A 23,827-nucleotide genomic window follows, 5' to 3' on the forward strand; every position below is an offset into this window, starting at 1 on the left:
TTTCTCTGGGTAGCTTCAAATATGGGCAATTTTGTCGCGTTAAATCCAAAATTTTAAATATCACACAAGCAATTTGCCTGAGTAACTATAGAGTATTTTATGATAGGTATTGACACAATCTTTTGCATCCATGTACCATAGAGAATCAAAAAAAGAAACCAAACACATTACATTGCATTTACTCTCTGTGTCTTGACTAACACATATGAATCCATGACAGTAAAAAATTATTTGAAGCATCTCCTGTGAAAGGAAAAAGAACCGAATGTGATGCTTGAATTATAGTGCACTGGATCAGAAACAATGAAATTAATTCTGTGCCACATTGATGTATTGCATTCTAGTGTAATAAAATAATCATCAATAAAATAGTTTTGTGCCTCCTTTGCTATCAAGAGTGAAACACAAATCGTAGACAGATTTTATGGGTCACCACTCAACAACATAAAACATTTTACATGGTCGAGTGTGCGGAGTGGAGCAGATGTTGTCGGCAGAAGGCGAGACAATGCAGTGCCTCAGCCCCCGCCGGTAGGCAGTAAACGGGTCCCAGAGAACTCAGATGCATGCGGTGTTCAGAGGCAGATGGTCGGCAGAGAAATCTTTCGCTAAAACATTGTTGAACCAAACTATTATTACCAGTGTGACAGAAAGCGAATTATATTGTACTACACTCATAGCTTCAGCACCGAGAGGAAAGGGGGATACAAATTCTGTCGACGTGTGCTTTCGGTCGCCAGACGTCGTATTTGCTAGTCTCGCGATTTACCTCAAGACTACGGTCGTAGTCAAGAACGATGTGCTAAGACTGAAGTCAAGACTTCCTCTGGGAAGTGCCGTAGTCTACAACGTTGCCAGATCGAGCATATTGCCGGACATAGGATTCTGAGAGGAGCACGACTGTGTTGTTCATCTTACGTGAACGACTCGGCGGTCAATTTTTTGCTCTAAGACTATATCTACAACACATATTGCACGCTGAAGACCCAGAAAAATTAAAAAAAAAGTAGTTTATGAGAGCAATGTTAACTATAGCATTAGAAGTATTCGTAGTATTGTATAAGTGTGTGTAAACGCCTTCCAATGCCAACTCAAGGAAGGATACACAATCTAGCTACAATATTATAAATTCGCCTCAGTTTGCGGATGAACTCAGACTTAGGTTGATAATCATTTTGAATATTTAGCGGTACTGTACCCATTGGTTTTAAACTCGTTTTCAACCAATGATTCCCCAGCTACAGGAACACTACTTGTGATACCTCTTAGACAAAACGCTTACACAGTGCTATCAGACGAAAAGATCAACCTGACACAAACTGTGGGAAGTTTGTTTTACAACCTTCGTACCTGGATAATGAGCTTTTTCCTATTTGAGATGTCTGTGAACGTTTGCTGCTTGAGACGATTTAAGACGAAACTAAATTCCTTCAGCTGCGACAATGTTTAAAGAAATCGTCTTAACGGCACTAAATCGTGGTTCGTGAATCGTTTACCGGCCGCACTCTGCCGCATTTCGCTGGTTGGAAGGCAAAAAGCTTACTGACAAATTTCACGGAAGAAAATGGGGACGAAATGTCTCCCACTGGAAGGTCATGTTGTTTTATTTAAATGATTACAAAATCATGTAAAACGAACAGTCAGGTTGTCAGTATAAGAACATTACTGTTGTCAGTATGATGTTGCACTGCCCAGGGCCTGTAACGATAAAGGGCCCGTTTAGGTCAGGCATATTGAATACATAAGTGGAAGAGAGAGAGCCACTAAATTCTACAATCCGTATGCATTGCATCCACACAGAAATTACTGTTACAGTGTGTTATGGAGCCAAATGATTGAACTGCGTATTTTCCGGTGAGAAAGAGCACTGGCAAACAGTATTTGCTACATTAGGTTACTTAATCTGGTGTCACTCTGAGCTAGAATTTATGGTCAGCGACTAAGTGTAAGGTCAGTGGGTCTGATGCGAGTTTTGCAACTGTGATATATTTTCCTACATAATAGAAGCGAATATTAAATTTGAACTAACATTGCGAAAATTTTGTACTTGGATAGCTTAGAATGAAAATCTTTCTGTTTATTGCAAAGGAAAACAATTGATTTTCTAAAACATTGTCTGTCATACACAACTTGAAACAGGTCATGTCGACCAAATCATATGGAGGAACTGACAGGGACGTATATCGGAAGGCAGTAAGATCTCTTGCCTTTTGGTTTGGTAGTACTCGATAGCCATTTCTAGGCGCAATTAAATGAAGAAAGGCAGCCCGTTTTTGTTATCAAGTAACTTCTTCATCAATTACTTTAGTTCTAATGTAATCTACAAGTAATTGCTGATGTTTGATATTAACATGAAAAGGATTCCGTAGACAGGGAAAGAACCTGTTTTGGGAAAATACTTCTATAGTAACCAAAAGGCATCAAATGATCTTCAAGTACAATGTTCCAGCAGCGGTATGAAGAAAATTATAGTAATAATGCCGGTAATAATCGAATTATCGGGTAACTTCACACTTCACAGTGGATTTTCTCGAACTAAGAAATTTGCTGAATTTGTGAAAATTTCAAAATGGCTTTACATCGAGCCTATGATGCCTAGAAGAGTCTTTACTTCCTGCTGACATAAGAATAGCATAATCTCCGCGTCAGAAACTTGCTTCTACTTAACCATTTAATAGGCTCGCGTTTTTTCCACCGTGACTAATTTTGTAAGCGAAGCACATCATCTGTTATAGCACACTCCTGGGGCGGGAAATGTGGCCACAATGGTCTGGTGGAACGAACTATCACAGGTGCAATGTGTGGGTTCAGGCATTTAATTTTAAGTGGCACAAACAGATTTACTTTACTTCTGGTAACCTCAAGAGAAAGACGTTGTAATCCAGAATCCGCATTAAACATCACGTTCTTTCGTTACCAACTGGGCAGAGCCGCTTTACATTGGGAAATGACATAGCGGAAGTCATGGTAAACAGAAATACAGTCGGCAGTAAACTTACTTACATTAGAAAATTTTATTTTATTTGATGAACCGATAGCCATTTAAAGGAACAGGGCTATTATTTTACTTGTACTTGATTGAACCAGAGACGTTGAAAAATTTGGTGCTGGACTGTGATTCGAATTCGTATCTCCTCTTTCCAGGATCTGAATCTCTCGGAACAGTATAGTTCAATCATTTCGTTCCTTTTCCCAATACTACAATCTTCTCTAGGTCTCCTCCAAAGGTAAGTATGTGGGTCCGAATCCTAATCCAGTACAAAAATATTCATAATTTCATTTCAAGCCCTATCACGTGCACACCGGCCTGCTAGTGAAAATTAACGTACGTTTTTAATGTCTGTTCGTGTGTTGCCAATAATCGCAATAGGTGTCGTTATTTCTGGTCAAACACGCACATATCTTTCTGTTAGTGAGTAAGCAACTGATACGTAAGCTATATTCGTGGATGCACAGTAGGCGTGCAGTTCGATTGTCGCTTAGACACAAAAGTTTGTATCCTTATTTTAGATTCAAACACCTAGCAGCTGGTAAGAAAAACCGATACGTAACATTTGATTTTACTTAGTTAACAATCCGATTATGTGTTGGGTTCGTATCTCCGTCGCAGAACTTCACATCATGCACTTCATCTTTAAATGCAAGCACACATTCTTACTTCAGAATGGAAGTATATCAGACATCTTGCGTGGTTAGTTAACAGGGACGAAAGGGTCTTGATAGAAGTCCCAGTTTATTACAAAAATTGTCGTCTATTATTATCAAGTTTATTTTTAGTTACTGGTATTGGCAAAAATGTCAGTAATTCATGACTCTTCATGGCTAGTCATCAATATGATATGATTAGATTAGATTAATTCATGTTTCATAGATCATAAATACAATATTTCGTAATGATGTGGAACGTGTCATTTTAACGAAGGAGTTCATTAGATACCATGATCCAATTTTTTTACAACAATTTTTTACTCTCTCTCTCATTCTTTTTTATTTTTATCTCTCTCTCTATCTATCTATCTATCTTCTCTCTCTCTCTCTCTCTCTCTCTCTCTCTCTCTCTCTCTGTCACACACACACATTCTTTTTTAATTTTTATTTTTATTTCTTTGTTGTGCACGAATATCGGCGAGGCACGAAAACGTCTGTGAATGAGATTCTTAGTTTTGAGTACACTTACGAAAGAAATATAAAAACAACTATGAGAGTTACTGATTTATGATGCTTAGTTTGCAGTCAGTACTGAGTATTATTAGTAATTACGCTCCACTCCCTAAACCTAGTTACATAAATGCGAATCAGGCGCATTATGTATTCCAGGACGTAGCAGCTGCGACTTAGAGACACCAGCTATGGTCACTTCCCAGCCCGCTGTAGAATCACATCGCTTCGTCTTCTTCCTGCTGGTACTGTAACTGAGATTTGGCAACATGGCAACGTATGTTTGGCAACTCTGTGATCGACGAGTTACTTCCTGGTGTGCACGGAATTAAGCCTCAAAGTTCACGTGATTTTACCTGTCATTTCCATTGAATAATCTGAGTTATTATCGCTTGAGGTGTAACAAAAGATTGTAAATTTACGGTTTTCATCCCAGGAAAGTCGTTGCACGTGGAAATCGCAACTAATATCGTCCTTTAAATAGCTGTTTACGAGTTCTAGCCACTTTTGGTCTCGCAAGAGGAAGCTAAGACACATACCTCTTTGCAAGATCTGTGATAACGTGCTGAACTGTGAAAAAGCATCTGTTATGGATCGCAGTTCCAGTCTCATTGACTGTAGCGTTTTTATTCCTTCTCTGAAAGAGCTATCGGCAGTCAGATCAAACATCGATAAGAAAATCGCTAAAAACTACTTTCGGCCCATAGTGCAATGGTGCAAAACTTTCCGCTGCTGACAAGCAAATTTTGGGATTCTAGGAATACATGAGTTTATTCATGAAATGCCACATTTGCATACCTCTTGAGTATAACACATCAAACCAATTAAACACAGACCATATCAAAATCTAAGTGAGTAGTATTTTACTAATTCGTGTCGATAGAGGCACGCTTGTGTACAGATACTCAGTTTTATTAAAACAGACTTTCATCGTAAGGCTATCGTGGGTAGTTTTATTTCATTTTTTATAACACAGTTCACAAATTTCGTAAGGTTTCCTTTAGTTTTGTTAAAACAATAGTAAACATGAGAGAGAAATTAATCATCAACGATATATGCGAATTCTCTGATGTTATCTGTAACAGTCTGAAAATGCACATGCAGTTTATTGATTACATGCATGTAGAAAACTTGTTCTGAGTTAAAGCTGTCAAACAAGGTTTAAAGAAGAGTAAAATGTCACTACCAGACGACAGCTAATGTAGATAATACTTTTCCGACGTATTTTGGCACGATGCGCTCTCCCCATACATAATACAAAAGTTACGAGATGCATCTACTGCCTGGCTGTCTATTAAACCTGAAAAGAACAAAATGTCGCAGAAGTTAGCCTTTTTTTCACATGAGACTGTTTTGGGTTGAGAAGTGAAGGGAATTATGTTACAATTTCCATTACATTGATAACTCCATCAGACAGTAGAACTGCGTTTTAAAAAATGTAGCAATGTATGTACTCGAACTCGCGACACTTACCATTACGCTACTAACTGACGTATAGCTGCAACACCCTCAGAACTCAAAAACTATTCCTCCAGAACTTATGCATTCCACAGCGCAGTGAGATAATGCATATTGCCGGGTTTAGACTTCCGAGAGACAAACAGTTACAACTTTTCTTTTTGCACTGCACGATGTTTTCAACGAACAGATAGCGCAATAGCATAGCTCAAGTGGAAAGGAACACTTCCTATTTAAATTTCTTCATCCTACACTGTTGGCAGTTCTGCGTAGGTGGCAGTTACGTGATTTTATTTCGGTGATTACAAAATACAGTCGAATGTATGCACTGGGTAGCTGAGGCAGCTAGTTCATGGTGATTCGGTCAACCAAGTAAATGAATTTACTGAACATGCTGCAAATTACTACAGGGAACCTGTGTGTCAGAATTCTCATCCAGTGTAGCGCAACGGCGTTACGATAGAAAAACGAGCCACAGCGAAGAGGATTTGGTGGTCTCTTGGGCTGATGGTAGTTTTATATATGTACGGTCTCGTTTCGATTCCAACTTCGGTCAATGTTTTTAGATAGGGAGAGACAGATTCCATTCTCTTCTGGCTACACCAACTGAAGACGATAAAATGGTATTGTGGTCTGAAATTCACATTAAAAATGATATTCCTTCTCTATTAAGTAGACTTTAGGGTGAACCACAATAAAGTCTAGAGTGGCGACGTGTAGAAACTCTATCACCAGTAACCTTTCTTATATTAGTTATTTATTTCTAGTGACGAAACAAACGCCGTGTAGGCTCACAGGACACGTATTCCATCTTTTATCTGAGCCTCTGTATGTCGATAAAATTGGTTCTGAACTGGGAATGCAACTCAGACCGCCCTTAACGCGGAATTTGATCCCTTCGTGACAATACAGCTCGGCTACAATTTGCTGTTTGTTCAAAACTGCAGATTCCTCAACATCTCCACATATTGCGCGTGAATGGGTTCGAATCCTGGCCCGGCACTAAAGATTTCATTATGTATTATTATGCTCTAGCATGAGAACACCTATGGGCTGGTGGATAATAGTTTTGATTTTTATTGTATTTTCATTCGTTGTCAGCACTAACGAAATGTGACGTTTTTGACTCCCAGTGAGACACAGAACTATTTGCGAGATCACTGTAAGTTCAAGATGTTATTACGAGCTGCTGGTGGAGAAATATTCGGTAGCTGACGTCTCTTTGTATATAGTCAACAACTATATGTGTGGATCAATATTCCCAGTCAGCACTGAACTCTTCATAATATTATTTCTAGTTCAAACATGCTCACATGTCGCTGCTGGTGCAACAAACCCATATTTAACGTTCGTTTTCTCTAGAATATAACAGCGATAGGTGCTGGGTTGGAGTCCTGGGAAGGAAAAAAATAATGTTTGTCTCGTCATTTCAGTTACAACATCTAGCTACTGCCGAGAAAATCCGAACTGTCACAGTTAATTGTGCTTTGCTATCTACCCGATTAGGTTCTAGGTTCGAATCCCTGTCCAACACAAAGCTTTACCTCACGGCATTCCGAGTAAGTTACTTGTTAAGAAGCAATATTTAACATCTCTCGTAGCTCATTAACAGGGACAATAGGTGCTGGGTAGGAATTCGCGTCCGTTAAAAACATTTGCGGTATGTAATTCAAAGTTGATTTTTGCTAACTGATACTGTCTAAAATCGAGGTATATCACTCTCTGTATGCCTAATCAGGAATGACTGTTAGTTTCCGTCAGTCACGAAATCTTTGCTTAGTCTGCATGACCTGGATTTGAATCCATATGCTGAACGAGACGGTTCGTCGTGTCATTTGAAGTTCATACATATTCTCAACTAGCTGCTGGTGAATAACTTAAATTTTTAATGTCTTTTGTGTTAAATAATAAGTACGGTATATTACTTTGAAGAGGAAATCACGAATACGACGAACTCACTACGTGCATTATGTGTCTGACGTAATAATGAGAGTGGTAACATTTCAGGTATGTCATTTATTGTAATAAATGTGAGCTTACAAGCCTTAAGGACAGTATTATCTGTGATAAGGTGTTCCCTGATATTTGTTGTATCGTGGTATTACTTTACATCTTGAGTTATCGTGATACAGAGCAGTGTTTTCTGGTGGTGACTTGTTGGAACCAATTTCAATAGTCAAACGACTGTACCAAGGAGCGATTAGATGACCTGCTAGACAGCTGCGTTATGTGGGTTGCATGCGAATCTGGCGAAATGCAATTCAGGTCGTTCGGATACTTTTGAGCACGACTGTACATATTCCAGGCCAGTGATGATGCCTTGCAGAAAATAAAGGCGAAACGCTTATGGCACTAAAATTGTGTTTTATTCAGTTGCTGTCAGACGGTCCATAAGTAAAAATCATCAATATATCGTAAATATACGGGTTTTAAGGCTTCGCAGCATTCATTATATTCAACTTACGATTATAGATAATTCATCAAATGAAAGAGCAACTCAAACAGTTTTGTTTGTGTACCTGTACGCAAAGGGAAGAGAATTAGTCGTGAATTAGCATTTCCAGTGATGTATGTGTGGAGACCTTTAAGGAGAAACTTACAACTACGTCCTTATCGTTTGTAGTTGTTAAAAGCTCTTCAAAGCCTACAGAGTTCGGTTTAAGTACCAACTCTTCAAACAAAACGTTGCTGCATGACAATGAAGATGATCGGGATCGTGTCGTCTTCGGTGATGAATAGAAATTTCACCTAAGTGGAAATGTGAACGAATGTAATGTGAGAATCTGAGGATAAACATATCCCCACGAGATAGCACAGTTGGAAAGAGGCTACCCTAAACTGAATTTTTCTTTCATATCCCGGCGGAAAGTCTATGAGCCTTTCTTTTTTCGTGTAGCAACTGTAACTGATGTTTCTTATCTTGATGCGCTAGTATTATGAGTCTTTCCCACAACTGGAAGAAGCTGAATCATAGAACTTTATTTGGCAGCAGGATGGTGCGCCTCCTCACTGGCGTAAGTCAGTGCGAGATTGGTTAAACGATGTTGCACCTTACTGCTGGATTTGCCGCAAGGGGCTTGTTTTGCATGACCTCCACGTTCACACATGAGCTGACTCAATACGACTTGTACAGTTGGGGATTCATAAAGGCTCTTGTGTAGACCTGTGTGTCCCCGCTACTAGCTGAGCCACCTTATCCAGCATCTTTGCATCAATTATATCAGGCCCACTGATCAGGGTTTGAGAAGAACTCCCATATCGATTCGGTGTTAGACGAATGTTGGTCACATTCAACGCTTGTAAGAAAGACTGTTTCAGCTGCTCTTTCATTTGATGTGTTATTTTCAATAGTAAAAAAAAGTGGTTCAAATTTCTTTGAGCACTATACGACTTCACATCTGAGGTCATCAGTCGCCTAGAACGTAGAACTAATTAAACCTAACTAACCTAAGGACATCACACACATCCATGCCCGAGGCAGGATTCGAACCTGCGAGCGTAGCGGTCGCTCGGCTCCAGACTGTAGCGCCTAGAACCGCACAGCCATTTATAAGTTGAATGTAATAAATGCTACAAAGCCTTAGAACGCGTATACTCATTTTAAAACGCCCTGTACATAAGAACATGAATACAATCGAGCGAGAGATTCCATCAAATGACAAGATGATGGCAGCAGAATATGTAGTATATATAACCTGAGCGGCTGCATGGGTGACCTTGTGATTTGGTTACTGTTGTACTTTTGAGTTATCGTAATACCTGTTAATACAGTTATTACCACAACAAGGAAGCACAGAAATGCTCAAATGGCTTGGTCGTCAGAAATCGGTAGCCTTCCTTAAACCTCTGATGCTTCAGCAGTCGGGAACCCTACTAAACTGTCATGGAGTCCGGGAGCTGATAGTATAAACAGTGGCGGCCAGAAATAGAGAACCATTGCTTGCATGGGGTGCTATTTAAAACCTCTGTTCGCAACAGATGATAGGCAAAAGTAGTGCTACTTTTTGCAGCATACCTAACTACACTATCACGTCAAAAGTATCCACCCCTTAGTAGGTTTCACCGTCTACGTTTATGATGGACTGAACTCTGCTGGGGACACTCTCAATGAGGTATCTGAATGTCTGTGGAGGAATGGAAGCCCATTCTTCCTCAAGAGCCGATGTTGGAGGCTGGAGTCTAGAGAGAAGTCGGCGTTCTAATTTATCCCAAAAGTGTTCCATTGGGTTTATTTGGGGAATGCTACTATCCCCAAACCATTGCCTCATAGATGCTGCTTTATGACAGAGTGCCGATACACACAGTCATCGTCTCCGAACTATTCCTATATCGTACGCAATACACCCATTACCATAACACCACCTCCTCTTTACTTCACTGTTGGTACTATACATTATCACAGGTGATGTTCTCCAGGAATTCGCCAAACCCACAACATTTCATGGGATTGGGACAGGCATGATTCATCACCACAAATCACTCGGTTCTAGTCACCCACTCTCAGTGGCGTCGCTATTTAAACCACTGGAACTGTCGCTAGCTAGCTCGACCATCACATCCGGTTCTTTTATGCTCCCTACGCACAATAGTTGTGCTAGCTGAACTGCTGTTAGCACTTTGGAACTCGCGAGTGATTCCTTCCGCTGATTTCATGCGATTGTTACAACCACTCTCCGCAATATTCGATGGCGTCCGTCCGTCAGTACATGAGGCCTGTCTGACCGTGGTTTAGCTGTAGTTATTCCTTCACGTTTCCATTTAAGAGTCACATCACGAACAGCTGACTTGGGTACTTTAAAAGGGTTGATATGTCCCCGGCGGATTTGTTACTCAGATGACATCTAGTTACTAGTCTACATTCGAAGTCACTGAGCGCTCCTGGACGGCGCTTTCTGAGGGTTCTGTTTCTGTACTGATACCACAGTACCGGCTTCTTTTATACTGAAAGTCCGCTTCTCGTGACATCTGGTGGTCAATAACGCAATACATCTGGGTGGCCGAATATTTTTGAGCAGATATCGTATGTCTTTTGCAGCAGTTCTGGACGGATCAATTTGGAACGTTTAACGTGTCATGCACTGGCATCTTATACCGGCCAATGTCACCTTGAAAGTGTATTAGTGTACGTGAAAGCACATTCGTGCACTCATTAAATACCGAAGTTTTCGAATTTTTAGCCTCAAGTACTTCAATTTCTGTGCTCTAGATAAGTATAATTTTTATCGGTTTATCGACATCCCTTAAGCATGTTCGTCAATAAATGGACACACCCTGGTTGAGAGGTAATGGGTCAAATTCCTAGGCATCCAAATGGCTAACAAACAGAGGTCGCACCAGCATATGGATAAGTTAACAAAAAAGCTCAGTTCTGTCAATATACCATGTGTCCGGTAACGGTACTACAGTTGTTTTATTTTTTCTGTCGACGTTAGGTTTGTTGGCGTTGCAATTTCACAATCAAACTTCCATTATCTACCCCGAGAAACACCTCGGCCTATGCTTAGCAATACAATCTTCATTCCAAAAAAAGCAGAAAAAGATATGGAAGCTATGACGGCGACATTTTGAAGCATCCCTACGCTAATACGAATAATCTTAGAAAATTGTCGATTAGTTTGACTTACGTACGCTTATCTTATCCCCTCTTACTGATTACCTAAAATTATCTTCACGTTAGTTACAGTGAACTGAAACATTAACAACAGTGCCGTCAATGACAGTGTCTCTGTTGTAAGAAACAATTAAATATGGTACCAGAATGAACTACTACACAGAGACTATTTCTGTTTGCTTCAGTGTAATAATAAGGAATAATAGTGAATCAGAACAAAGATAAACGCGGATGTACGTCTTTCCTCATCACCACAGTGTTATTAATTATGATGAGCGTTAAAATATTTGTTTAACTCAGCGACAACAGAGCAGTTACGGCAATATGTTGAAATGACACGTTTATTTAAGCTGCTTGAGACTTCCACCGACTGATGGAAAGAACAAGGTGAATTTTAGAGAGTCGTTGATCACGAAGTCATGAGAGACTTGACGCAAGGTGTGATTGGACACAGATAGACTGGAAATTGATCGCGGCCTTTTCGAAGGAACCACACGACCATTCGTTTTATGTATTGTGATGTACTGAGTGGGTCTTCTATGGATCAAGGATCAACGATTTCATTAGAATCCAAGTGGGAGGAGGGGCGGTATAGGAGTTCATCATCCATAGAGGAACTTCAAATTTGTGACCCAAATGAGGCCTCACATGGTGTTTCACGAGCTTACCATAAAGCTTCATATTTTGTTGTACCCAAACGTAATTTAGATTTACTTTTTCGAACAGATAAAACATACAAAGATTGACCTTTTGTATGTTGCTATGGAGCCAACAATTAACCAAACATTATCAGCTCTGTGCTTATGGTAACTATCTGGTTGGCCTACAAAATACTCCTAGGCTGCTCCTTGCAAACCAGTAGTTGATATTTTGAGAGCAAGTGTTCGTGAAGTAATCGATTTTCTACGATTCTGGCAATTATAATAAACACGATGAAGACCACATGCAACAAATTTCGAATTAACGAGGAGTGTACCACACGACTGGATTTGAAAATTTTCAGCATTGTGGTGAATACATAAAGGAAAATTGCTCAGCCGTATTCTCATTCAGAAATCGCATTTGAATGTTGGTTGAGTGTGAGAAGATCGTGTAATGCCTTGTGTAAGAAAGAGAAATGCCTACTTGCGCGTGTCGGAATTCGACAGCGGTAGGATCATTGTCTATTGAGACTATGTTGTTTCGTTCCACGATATTACTGCTGGTGTTGGTCAGGAACCGACGTCAGGCATGCTGTTACGCATCAAGATAGCAAAGGAATGGGAGAGAGAAAACTCTTCGAACTACCTACAGCCCGGCATTGCTGAAGCACATGGCAGTACCAAAATGAGTCACTTGCTAGACGTAAACATTCGATATGGTTAGTCGGTCACCAAGAGTATAGCTTCAATACTTCTGTGTGTGAGTGCAAACGAACTCATTGGAAAAGTGTAGGACGAGTGCAGACCAACCTGCCTCGTAAAATTGTGTAAGAAGCACTAGGTAGAATGCTATAAAATCAGGGGTTTGGCGAAATAGTTATGATACTGAAACAAATTGATTAAGCCTATACAGCAAAGCTGAAGACTGGTGACGACTGATAATCAGCGAGACTGATTCGGTCATTACGAATTACATCATACAACAAAGCCATTACTTGGCACCTAACCTTGTTAGGTTGGAGGCAGTCGATCAGTAGTATCGATGGCGTCCGTGTCATACGCAATTGATTCTCTGATTATTGCATTGTAACATCTTGTATGAGATTGTTCTAATTTGGTCACACTGTTGCTGCCTGATGTGATGACCATGATTTGTAGCTATTGTGAATTGTTCGCATGGCTACTCTCTTACTGTATGGCGAGAGACAATACTATGGAATGTCATCTCTATGAGCTGTGTTTATTTTGAATTTGTGTGCATTTTATGTTAGTTTCAAGTTAGAATTTTCAATAATTGTATCTTTACATACATTACAATTGTGTCAAATTAATGTGAACAGTCGACAAAATGGATTGGCCCTGTAAAAATTTTTCTATACAAATGGTCTGAAGATGGCGATTTAATTTCGCTGAAACTAGTAATCCCCGAGTATTTTTGTGCGATGTAGGTCAATAAACTTCTGTAATAAAAAGAACAACCGTTTTCTGAATTTTATTCTCTACATTCGAAACCTCACTTGACACTGCATTCACTTAACATGTGCTAAGAAGATTAAATAACAGAACATATATAACGAAACTTCCCTAGTTTGAAAAGTTCGGTCCATTCAAAGAAACAATACTGACAGACTATAACACATAATAAATTATAATCACGAGCCAGACAACAAATTAACGGCGACTAATCAGAAGCTGAGAAAACCACGCATTCTAACCGTCTGTCTGTCTGCTGTCTGTATCTCTCCCTCTCTCTTTCTTTCTCTTTCTCTTCTGGGTCAGCAAATTCGTATATTCGCGGTAATATACATTCACACTGCACAGAGGCGAGTAGCACAGTAACCATGACAACATTAATAATAACTATTTCATAAGCTTGCTAATCTTCTATCGTGGAAGATGGCTGTCTATTGCTTAACTATAAATCCACCGTGCGGTCCTTGGCAATAACACCATACAGTGAGCAACTTTAGTACTCGTGACGGTCACTGATTAACAAGATCGCAGGGGAAATTAGTAATTTAGATATTCTGTTAAATAACGAAGCTGAATCCATGAAACATCGCGACTCATAGGCTTTCTGCAATTATTCCTGTTTATTATAACTCATGCACTGTTATAGAAAACGGTGATCTGACTCCTGTTTGCAACGAACAGGAACAGGACTGTCATAGAGGATACTGTGTGCGCCAGGCATTCATGTTGTACACAGTTAGATCCATTGTTTCAAATCTGAGGCTTCAAACTACAGCACAATTACATAGGTTTGAAATGCTTTAGGCTTTGCTATTACAAGTAGCAGCGCTGCAGAAGTCTTCTTTCCATTGCGCAGTGAGCAACTCTCAGTGTTTGAACGATCTTCGCATCAAAAGTACTGTGGTGTCACCGCCAGACACCACACTTGCTAGGTGGTAGCCTTTTAAATCGGCCGCTGTCAGCTAGTATACGACGGACCCGCGTGTCGCCACTGTCAGTAATTGCAGATCGAGCGCCGCCACACGGCAGGTCTAGAGAGACGTACTGGCACTCGCCCCAGTTGTACGGACGACTTAGCTAGCGATGCAACACTGACGAAGCCTCGTTTATTTGCAGAGAAGATAGAATAGCCTTCAGCTAAGTCAATGGCTACGACCTAGCAAGGCGCCATAGCAATTGATATTTATCGTATGAAGCAAGTCTCATCAAGAACGATGTATACAAATGATGGATTAAAGTTAAGTATTCCATCAGCTACGTACTTTTCTTTATAGCATTCATTACGTATCCTGTTTCAGACCTCACGCCAGCCTGCGTGAGTTTAACGCGTGCATTTCGGCCTTCTCTAGCTATATATCAAGTACATTTATCACTGTCATGAAAAAAATTCATGATACACATTCTCTGTCTTTGGGTAGCGTAGTTCATAATTTGGAAAACTAATTTTAATTTAACATTGCTGTTAATGCCGTTTCTATCGCCACAGCCGTCAGTTAATCAGAGCGAGATAAGTCACATACACCATCCGACTGAGAATCGTGCAAACTTTGTTCCGAGTGTATTTGAACTGTTTGTGTATCGTGCCTGAGGAGAAAGTTAGGAACATGTTCAGAATTTATCTAGACGGCCGTGAGAAACAGCCAAAAAACTGCACTTTAACTGGGCGGGGTACCAAACCAACGGTCGTCTGTTCGCCTCAAGGATTAGACCCGTGACCAGCTCACATCGCTGTCGCGGAAGCTGACTCTCTAGACGCCTTTAATTCCTTTATAATTTTTGCTCGTCATTGTTCCCGCTATTTGCTCTCGGTGGACGTCACATGACACTCCTTCAAGTTCATCATTAGATTCTTCACTCAGTTTTCTTATTACAGAGGACAGCCAGCCCTTCTGACCGAACACGCTGAGCTACTGAGATGGCAAGAAGATAAGCTACACGAGCATGTCGAAAGCCGCCCTTGTAAATTTGACTATCATAACACATTAAAAGTTTAGATTTGGAAATTCTCTTTAATTCACCAAAAGCTCTCCATATCATTTATATCCTTCTGTTTATTTTACTTTTTGGTTGCTGTCTGTACAGGGTGAAAAGTATTTAAACCGACAAACTCTGGGAGGTTGTAGGGGACATCAAAACAAATATTTTTCCCTTAAATCATTTTTTCCTATGAGGAGTATATAAAGCGGCAGAGGAAGATTTGTCTGGCGGCAAATTAATGAAACCAACAAACACTTTTCCATTTTTTTATGACCAAGAGACAACACATTAATATAACCCAATTTCAGTTACAGTAGATTTTCAAAAATTGCCTCCATTGACACGTAAACAAAGGTTACACCGTCGGATCATTTTCTGTCTGACACTGGCAAAAACCGCAGGAGTATCCAGAATTGTTCCTGCTGCTGCTGCTGCTACTATCAGGGCAACCAGATCCTCTTCTGATGCAACAGGAGTTGCGTAAACAAGGTTGCGCATCTCTCCCCACACATAAAAGTCCAGAGCGGACATATCTGGGGATCGAGCAGGCCATGGTACATGACCACCTCTGCCAGTCCACGTTTCTGGGAACCGTCGGTCCAGGAATCGATGCACACGACGACTGAAATGTGCCGGCGCCCTGTCATGTTGGAACCACATGCGTTGTCTTGAATGGAGCGCGAAGTCTTTCAGCAATTCTGGCAATGCTGTGGCGAGAAAATTGTAATAGTGCCTGCCATTTAATGGCCTAGGTAGCAGATATTGCCCAATTAAACTGTCCCCAACAACACCGACCCACACATTAACGAAGAACTGCACTTGATGAGCGCTAGTAACTGTGGCATTTGGGTTATCTTCACTCCAAACATGCGAATTGTGCATGTTGAAGACTCCATCACGCCCGAACATTGCTTCATCGGTAAACAACACAGAGGATGGAAATGTAGGATGGTGGTGATGGTGGTTAGTGTTTAACGTCCCGTCGACAACGAGGCCATTAGAGACGGAGCGCAAGCTCGGGTTAGGGAAGGATTGGGAAGGAAATCGGCCGTGCTCTTTCAAAGGAACCATCCCGGCATTTGCCTGAAACGTTTTAGGGAAATCACGGAAAACCTAAATCAGGATGGCCGGAGACGGGATTGAACCGTCGTCCTCCCGAATGCGAGTCCAGTGTGCTAACCACTGCGCCACCTCGCTCGGTGGAAATGTAGGATGCATTCCACACTGTTCCAGGTACCACTGCGAAAACTGTGCTCTGGGTGGATAATCAACTGGTTCCAGGTTGTGTACACGCTGTAAGTGAAATGGACGTAACAACTGCTCTCGAAGGACTGTTCTTACATTCGTCTGATTCGTCCCCATGTTACGTGCAATTGCACAAGCGCTGATTGACGGATCCTGCTTCAAATGCTGCAAGACAGCTTCTTGAAATTGCAGCGTTCTTACCGTGCGACGGCGTCCCTGTCCAGGTAATCTGCTAAATGACTCGGTCTCACGCAGACGTTGGAACACAGCAACAAAGGTCATATGATGCCTGATACGGCGATTGGGATATTGTTGATAAACCCGCTGTGCAGCTCGTACGTTGTGGTGCTATACGTAGTATGCACCTACCATATCAGTGTACTCACTCCAGGTGTATCGCTTCATTAGTAAACAGAGACAATGCACTACTACACTGGTGGACAGCAGTTGCCTACAACTGAAGAGCGCAATACGCCCTCTAACAACTGAAGAGAGTAATACTGCCTCCACCGGTATAAATAATGCTCATAGGGAAAAATAACATTAGGGAAAAATATTTGTTTTGATGTCCCCTACAACCTCCCAGAGTTTGTCGGTTTAAATACTTTTCACCCTCCACCTACAGATACAAAACTTACCAATTACGACTTCATTGTTAATTTGCACACTTTTCTCTTACAGGTGTTCAGTGTCCAGTAAATGCTTCCGTTGGTTGTTGAACATTTCTCTTATTTCTATCTTGATTTTTCGTTATGTAGATTGAACAGCAGGGGCGAAAAACTGCATGACTACCATACATCCACTTCAGTCCTAGCAATTTTGTCTTGGTCTTCAGTTCTTATTATTACCTCTTGTTTCTTGTAGGTACCATGCAATGAATTTAATTAATATATTTCGGGAACTTTTTGGTGCCGGCCGGAGTGGCCGAGCGGTTAAAGGCGCTACAGTCTGGAACCGCACGACCGCTACGGTCGCAGGTTCGAATCCTGCCTCGGGCATGGATGTGTGTGAAGTCCTTAGGTTAGTTAGGTTTAAGTAGTTCTAAGTTCTAGGGGACTTATGACCACAGCAGTTGAGTCCCATAGTACTCAGAGCCATTTGAACCATTTTGAACTTTTTGGTACCATCTCGTACTTAGCACACAATACCGATGAATTTCTGCCAGAGATAGCTCACATTAATCTGCTGGGAGCTCATTCGTCCCAAGAATGGCCACTCGGTAAGCAGAAACATGCAAACAGTACAACAGAAATTGTACGACTGATTATTGCAAGTTCGCACTAAAATAAAGTGAAGGCGGTGTGTCTCCTAGTTTGCTCTGCGTACAGATTGGGCTGAGACTGATATCGGAGTTGCTTCGGAAAGCCTTGGGCTTATCGCGGCGCCGTGGAGGGACGCAGGGCGTGGTCTCGCGGTGACCTTTGGCCGTAACGAGCAGCGGCCACACGCGACGCGCCCGACGCCCTCAGCCCTAGCCGCCTAGCCCTTAGCCCGGCACGTGCCCTACATGGTCGCCGCGCCAAGTACTCCAAGGCCCCTACACATCTTCTTCATTCTTTTTGTTGAACAATAATTTTGCTGTGTGGTGATGCAGGACTAATGCGTGAATTCCTTTGATGAAAACTTCTCAGGTTGTCAGTCGAGTCGTGGCGTCGAGTTCGCCTGAAGATGACGAGTGGGAAACTCGTTGAGAGTTCTGGCAACACTATACCACAACTCCGCTGATAACTCGAGAGGATTTCATCAGTATCTTCTGTCCGAGGTATGACTTGTAGCGAGGCTTGTACAGAGTATGCTTGGATTACGTTGCTTACACTCTTTCTTTAAGATTTTTCCATACTGTGTCATACAATATATTAGGTAACGAAACTCTTCTCTTCCGTTCGATCGTCTCTACTACCCTTTTTTTCAAATTTGACATAGTTAATCGTTGGATCTTTCAACTTGCTTTATGACTGCCTTTCTTATTATCCACCTACGTACCCATGTAATAAGAAAATGTTCTCATCAGTTTCCTGATATAATAAAATCATTTTTGTAACTGTGTTTCGCAACTTGCACAAAAATCGCGTAACATACTGAACCTAATGTTGTTTTATCAAAAAAATGTGTGTGAAATCTTATGGGACTTAACTGCTAAGGTCATCAGTGCCTAAGCTTACACACTACTTAACCTAAATTATCCTAAGGACAAACGCACATACCCATGCCCGAGGGAGGACTCGAACCTCCGCCAGGACCAAATGTTGCTTTAAATGATATTTGATGTAGGAGAGACAGGAGCAAGCTGGCTCTCTCACAACTATACTTTGACGTTTTATTAATTATGTACAAGTTTTTATGTTTTATTAATTCTGTAGTTTCTTTTGTTCGTAAACATTCTAATCAGCATTCCATAAGCCATGTGTTGAGTCTTTTGATTACTAAGTAACTTTGACTTGCATGGTCCAGTGGAACATGATAAATAAGTTAACGGTTACTCATTTTTAATACATCTATTTTTAAAGACACAACGGAAGCTCGTCTATGCGGACTAGACGGGATCATAGGTCAGATAATCGAAAATCTCTTTAATCCGGAAATTCACATTAAGACAGAATGACATAGGTTATAAGTCATAAATAGAAAAATTGTATTTATTGTCACAAATTGGCACAAATTATGCATTATTTTTACGTAAATTGTGACTAAATATTGACAAAAAACAGCTAGTTTATACACTGTACTAATCAACAAGTTTCTTCCGAGCCAGATTCGTACGTCGAATGTGAGTCAGACGATCAAAATGGTTCAAATGGCTCTAAGCACTATGGGACTTAAAATCTGAGGTCATCAGTCCCTTAGAACTTAGAACTACTTAAACCTAACTAACCTAAGGACATCACACACATTCATACCCGAGGCAGGATTAGAACCTGCAACCGTAGCGGTCACGCGGTTCCAGATGAAGCGCCTAGAACCGCTCGGTCACAACGGCCGGCTGTACCACGATCACGTAGTAGTATCACCAGCAACAGCTCTGCAGAAGTTTTCTGCCTCCTGACGTTCCAGATAATAAGTTGTGACGTTTGTGCGAAGTTGCGCATCATAATTTAATTTCAGTACAGAGTACATTCACTGTTATGGCTGTGCGTGTCAGAAGAGTTAGGAAGGTTATCCATTCCACTATGAGAGGTGTTTAAGACACAGGGACCTGCAGTTTCAGCGCTATATTATGTCCTGGAGCTACGGCAATCCTCTAAAATTCCTATACAAATTTGATGGCAACATGCTTAACTTCAAGCGATAAGACTAAATGAATAATTTATTAAAAACAAAGCTGACGATACTGGAATCTTTACCCATACTGACGTTTCATATTTACAGTGTTATTTATTAAAAAGCTTCCAGAAGAAATACGAATGAATCAAATTAACAAGACGGATGTCGACAGAGATGGTGGATCTCTGCCTGAAATATACCCTGCACGGGCAGGTGTCGCTAGTAATCAGTCTAGCTCGATGTTTCGTGATGTTAAGACGCAACTCGTTAGCGAGCGAACAAGTTATAGTTTTGTGGTTAAAAGTGAGGTAACTGTTAAAAGCGCTTTGGGAAACGTTTGACACGACATTAAATGATTCTCAAGAAGAGAGATTGCTATAGGGTATAATAGTTACGGTGCTAGATTATGTACCGCGCGGTCTTGGGCGCCTTGAGCCGGCCGCTGTGGCAGAGCGGTTCCAGGCGCTTCAGTCTGGAACCGCGCGACCGCTACTGCCGCAGGTTCGAATCCTGCCTCGGGCATGGAGGTGTGTGATGTCCTTAGGTTAGTTAGGTTTAAGTAGTTCTAAGTTCTAGGGTACTGATGACTTCAAATGTTAAGTCCAATAGTGCTCAGAGCCATTTGAACCACTTTAGGCGCCTTGTCTCGGTTAGCGCGGCTCCCCGCGTCGGAGGTTCGCGTCCTCCCTCGGGCATGGGTGGGTGTGTCGTCCTTAGCGTAAGTTAGTTTAAGTTAGATTAAGTAGTGTGTTAGCTTAGGAACCGATGGCCTCAGCAGTTTGGTCCCATAGGGTCTTACCACAACTTTGCTAAATAATGTGATTGAAGCAGTGACTTATGAATTTTTACTGCCTCTAATATCGCATTGGTTTTACCATATCGCAACACAATGGGACAATAAGGTGACACCCGCTTTTCTTAAATCAGACTTTCAACATTATTTTAGTTTCAGTAATAGTGATCCCAACGGCAGCGATCTACAGAGAATTGCGCTGGAGACAACGAGACCTCTAGGAGCCATGAGGTAAGCAGGCATCTCTTCCAACCACCATCGAACGACCGAGTACATATTGTTAGGATATACTCTTGCTGTTTATCCAACGTATGCTACATTACACAACGTCACATAGGGAAGGACTGATGGAGTTTGCATATTCTTATATAGTTTATTTATCGCAGCAGGAAGGAAGTTTAGGATGCGCTATAGTGCGTCCTATTCAAGCACGCGAAGTTAGAAAATGCCATTGTACAGCGAGACGTATACGAATATAGTTCATTTTGCAGCGCACGATGTGACATTTGCAGCAAGCGGCACAGGCTCAGGAGAAGTCGGAATGCTCTGGGCGTTAGTGATTTGTTTTTGGCTGCAGCAAATGTTACTAGCTGACAGTACTGCGTCAGATAGTCATTGTTGACTGCTGTGTTACTGTGTTGTACTTCAGTCTCTTTCGTACCGTTTCCCTTCTTGATTATAAGTAGGCCTTTATGTAATTGTTTGAGTCAGGATCTTTATTAAACACTTCTATAGATAAGACGAATTCAGTTTTGATTACGAACAGCATTTTAGCGACCGTTACCTCCGTGCGTGCCTTGTGCTTTTGCCTAAGCGAGGTGCCTACATTGCAGGAGGCAGGCGAGAATTTTTCCCGCAGCGTGACAGCTTACCCCCCAGGCTCTGAATGCGACGGCCGTGCTTCCTTCCTCAACTTCCGGCAACACCCTCTGGCATTGTCCAATTTAGACTTGACAAACTGTACGTATCAGACCGCCAACAGCAGACGAGAAAACAGACTGACCTGCTTGAGGCGAGCGCTCGTGCGGTAGATGGGCCGGTCGCTCATGTTGAGGATGTCGGCGGAGACGGCGATCTCCTCGCCAGGAACGAAGCCCGTCCTCTTCACCTTGGCCGAGGCGATCACCGTGCCCTTCTTACAGCAGAACAGACACGAGTTTGTGCTGCGCTGCTCGTAGGCGCCGCTCTGCCAACAAACGCCACGCACTGGCTCGTTACACATATCATCCGATTACAGTCAAAGTTAGTCCCACACTCAGTGTAACAGAATTGTACCACAACAGTTATCCACACTACACAGACACTTGACACTCTGTATTAGGTCAGATACAGGCAGTGACGAACCTCCACCAATTGGACTTCGTTCAGGGCGGCGATGTGGGTTTCTGCATCTGCTACCAACGAACCTACACATACTGTCAGTAACGTACACACAGATGCGCACGCACGCACACACACACACACACACACACACACACACACACACACACACACACACACAAAAACCAACCTAAACATGTACACTCGCACAAACACACTCTCCTACAAACTCAAGTTCAAACAAACATGCACTTACAAAAAAGGAACACCCACATAGTATGTTGTTCAGGGCGTCAATGTGGGTTTCTGCATCTGTCCCCAACAAACACACACTCACAATCACACAAACACAAATTCATACCAGCTCACTTAAACACATTCCCACCCACAAACACACACAAGCACGTTCACACAAACGCACATATCCACACACTCATTTTAACACAAAAACGCATTAACAAAAACATACTCTTGTACTCACAAAAACTTCCCCAAACACACTCACGAAAACACACACTCACAAAAACACACATTTACGCAAAAATAAACTTACAGAAACTCATGTTCACATAATCACATACTTACACAAATACAAACTCACTGTTACACAAATACACATTCACCCAAACACACATACTCACACAAACACACATTCAACACAAATTCATCCTCGCACAAACACATGCTACAACAAACAGACACTCTCGCAAACACACTCACACAAGCTCATACTCATATAAACTCAAATTCAAACAAACTATTGCTCACACAATCACACAAACACACATCCACATACGTTCCACTCTTTCTGTCAGCCTAAGATCAGTTGCAAGTAGTTGACCAATAATTATCAACTGCTTGTGATGGAAGGTTATTTTCTCATCGTAACCTAGATTTTCGCATGATAAAAGCAGGCTCTGATGTGATATAGCAAACATATTCGCCAACAGTATAAAGTTGTTTGAACATATCCGCGTCTCTTCATGTCAGTCTTTTTACTTATATTTACCTTATGAGATTTCATCATGTGATTCAAGTTTTGATGTTTAGTTTTCGTGCTTAGAAATTATTCTCAGAATTATTGACATTTGTTGGAACATTACTTAACTTTTTGTCACTCTAATTAGAACTTTTTAACTCCGCCCGAACAGTCCATGAAGACCCAACGGTACCAAACGGCCGCCGTGTCATTCTTAGCTCACAGGCGTCACTGGATGCGGATATGGAGGGGCATGTGGTCAGCACACCGCTCTCCCGGCCGTATGTCAGTTTATGAGACTGGAGTCGCTACTTACTGTCAGTGAAACGCACACTGATTAGCGGCGTGTCCTAGTCATTATATGAGGGCAAAATATTTCGATACAAGTAACTTGTCTGATCTAAAAGACCATGTTGTAGCCAATATTAATCAATTGAAACAGTGACAAAAATACAACGATACCTTACGAGATATTCAGCCTTGGCAAAATCCAGTTCTTAATTTTTAATATACTATAGAAATGGCCCACATTTGAAATAAATTTCAACGACATTCCGTTTAGGTTTTGCTTTGGCTTTTTGTAGTAAATTTAGTTTTTGTATGTTTTTAGACCTTCTGTCTCGCATGTTATTCCGTTTCAATCAATATATTACAAACAAGATCAGCATGTGGACAGAGCCAACAATCAGTGAGGGTACATGAATACTTTTTTTTTTTTTTGAGTTAGGGCAGTTACTAACAGAGTGAAGGGAACAACAAGTGATGTGTGAGAGGGTTCAGGTGAGACTGTGTACATTCGTTCTATGTGGCAACACTGATGACAGCCATATTAAAGTGGACCAGATACACGTTTTATTTTGTGTTGGAGGATAATGATAATAAACAAGGATGAAGCACAGTTTATATTTTTT

General features: G+C 41.3%; 1 protein-coding gene across 1 annotated transcript in view; it reads right to left on the reverse strand.

The window, feature by feature from the left end:
- LOC124805726 (arrestin domain-containing protein 17-like) overlaps positions 1-23,827 on the reverse strand; it is a 381,347-nt gene that overhangs the window by 52,581 nt on the left and 304,939 nt on the right. The window contains exon 7 of the mRNA XM_047266296.1: positions 21,621-21,803. Within this exon, the coding sequence (XP_047122252.1) occupies positions 21,621-21,803 (183 nt within the window). The remainder of the gene's footprint in view (positions 1-21,620; positions 21,804-23,827) is intronic.

The sequence above is a fragment of the Schistocerca piceifrons genome, chromosome 7, assembly GCF_021461385.2.
Source record: "Schistocerca piceifrons isolate TAMUIC-IGC-003096 chromosome 7, iqSchPice1.1, whole genome shotgun sequence".
NCBI lineage: Eukaryota > Metazoa > Arthropoda > Insecta > Orthoptera > Acrididae > Schistocerca > Schistocerca piceifrons.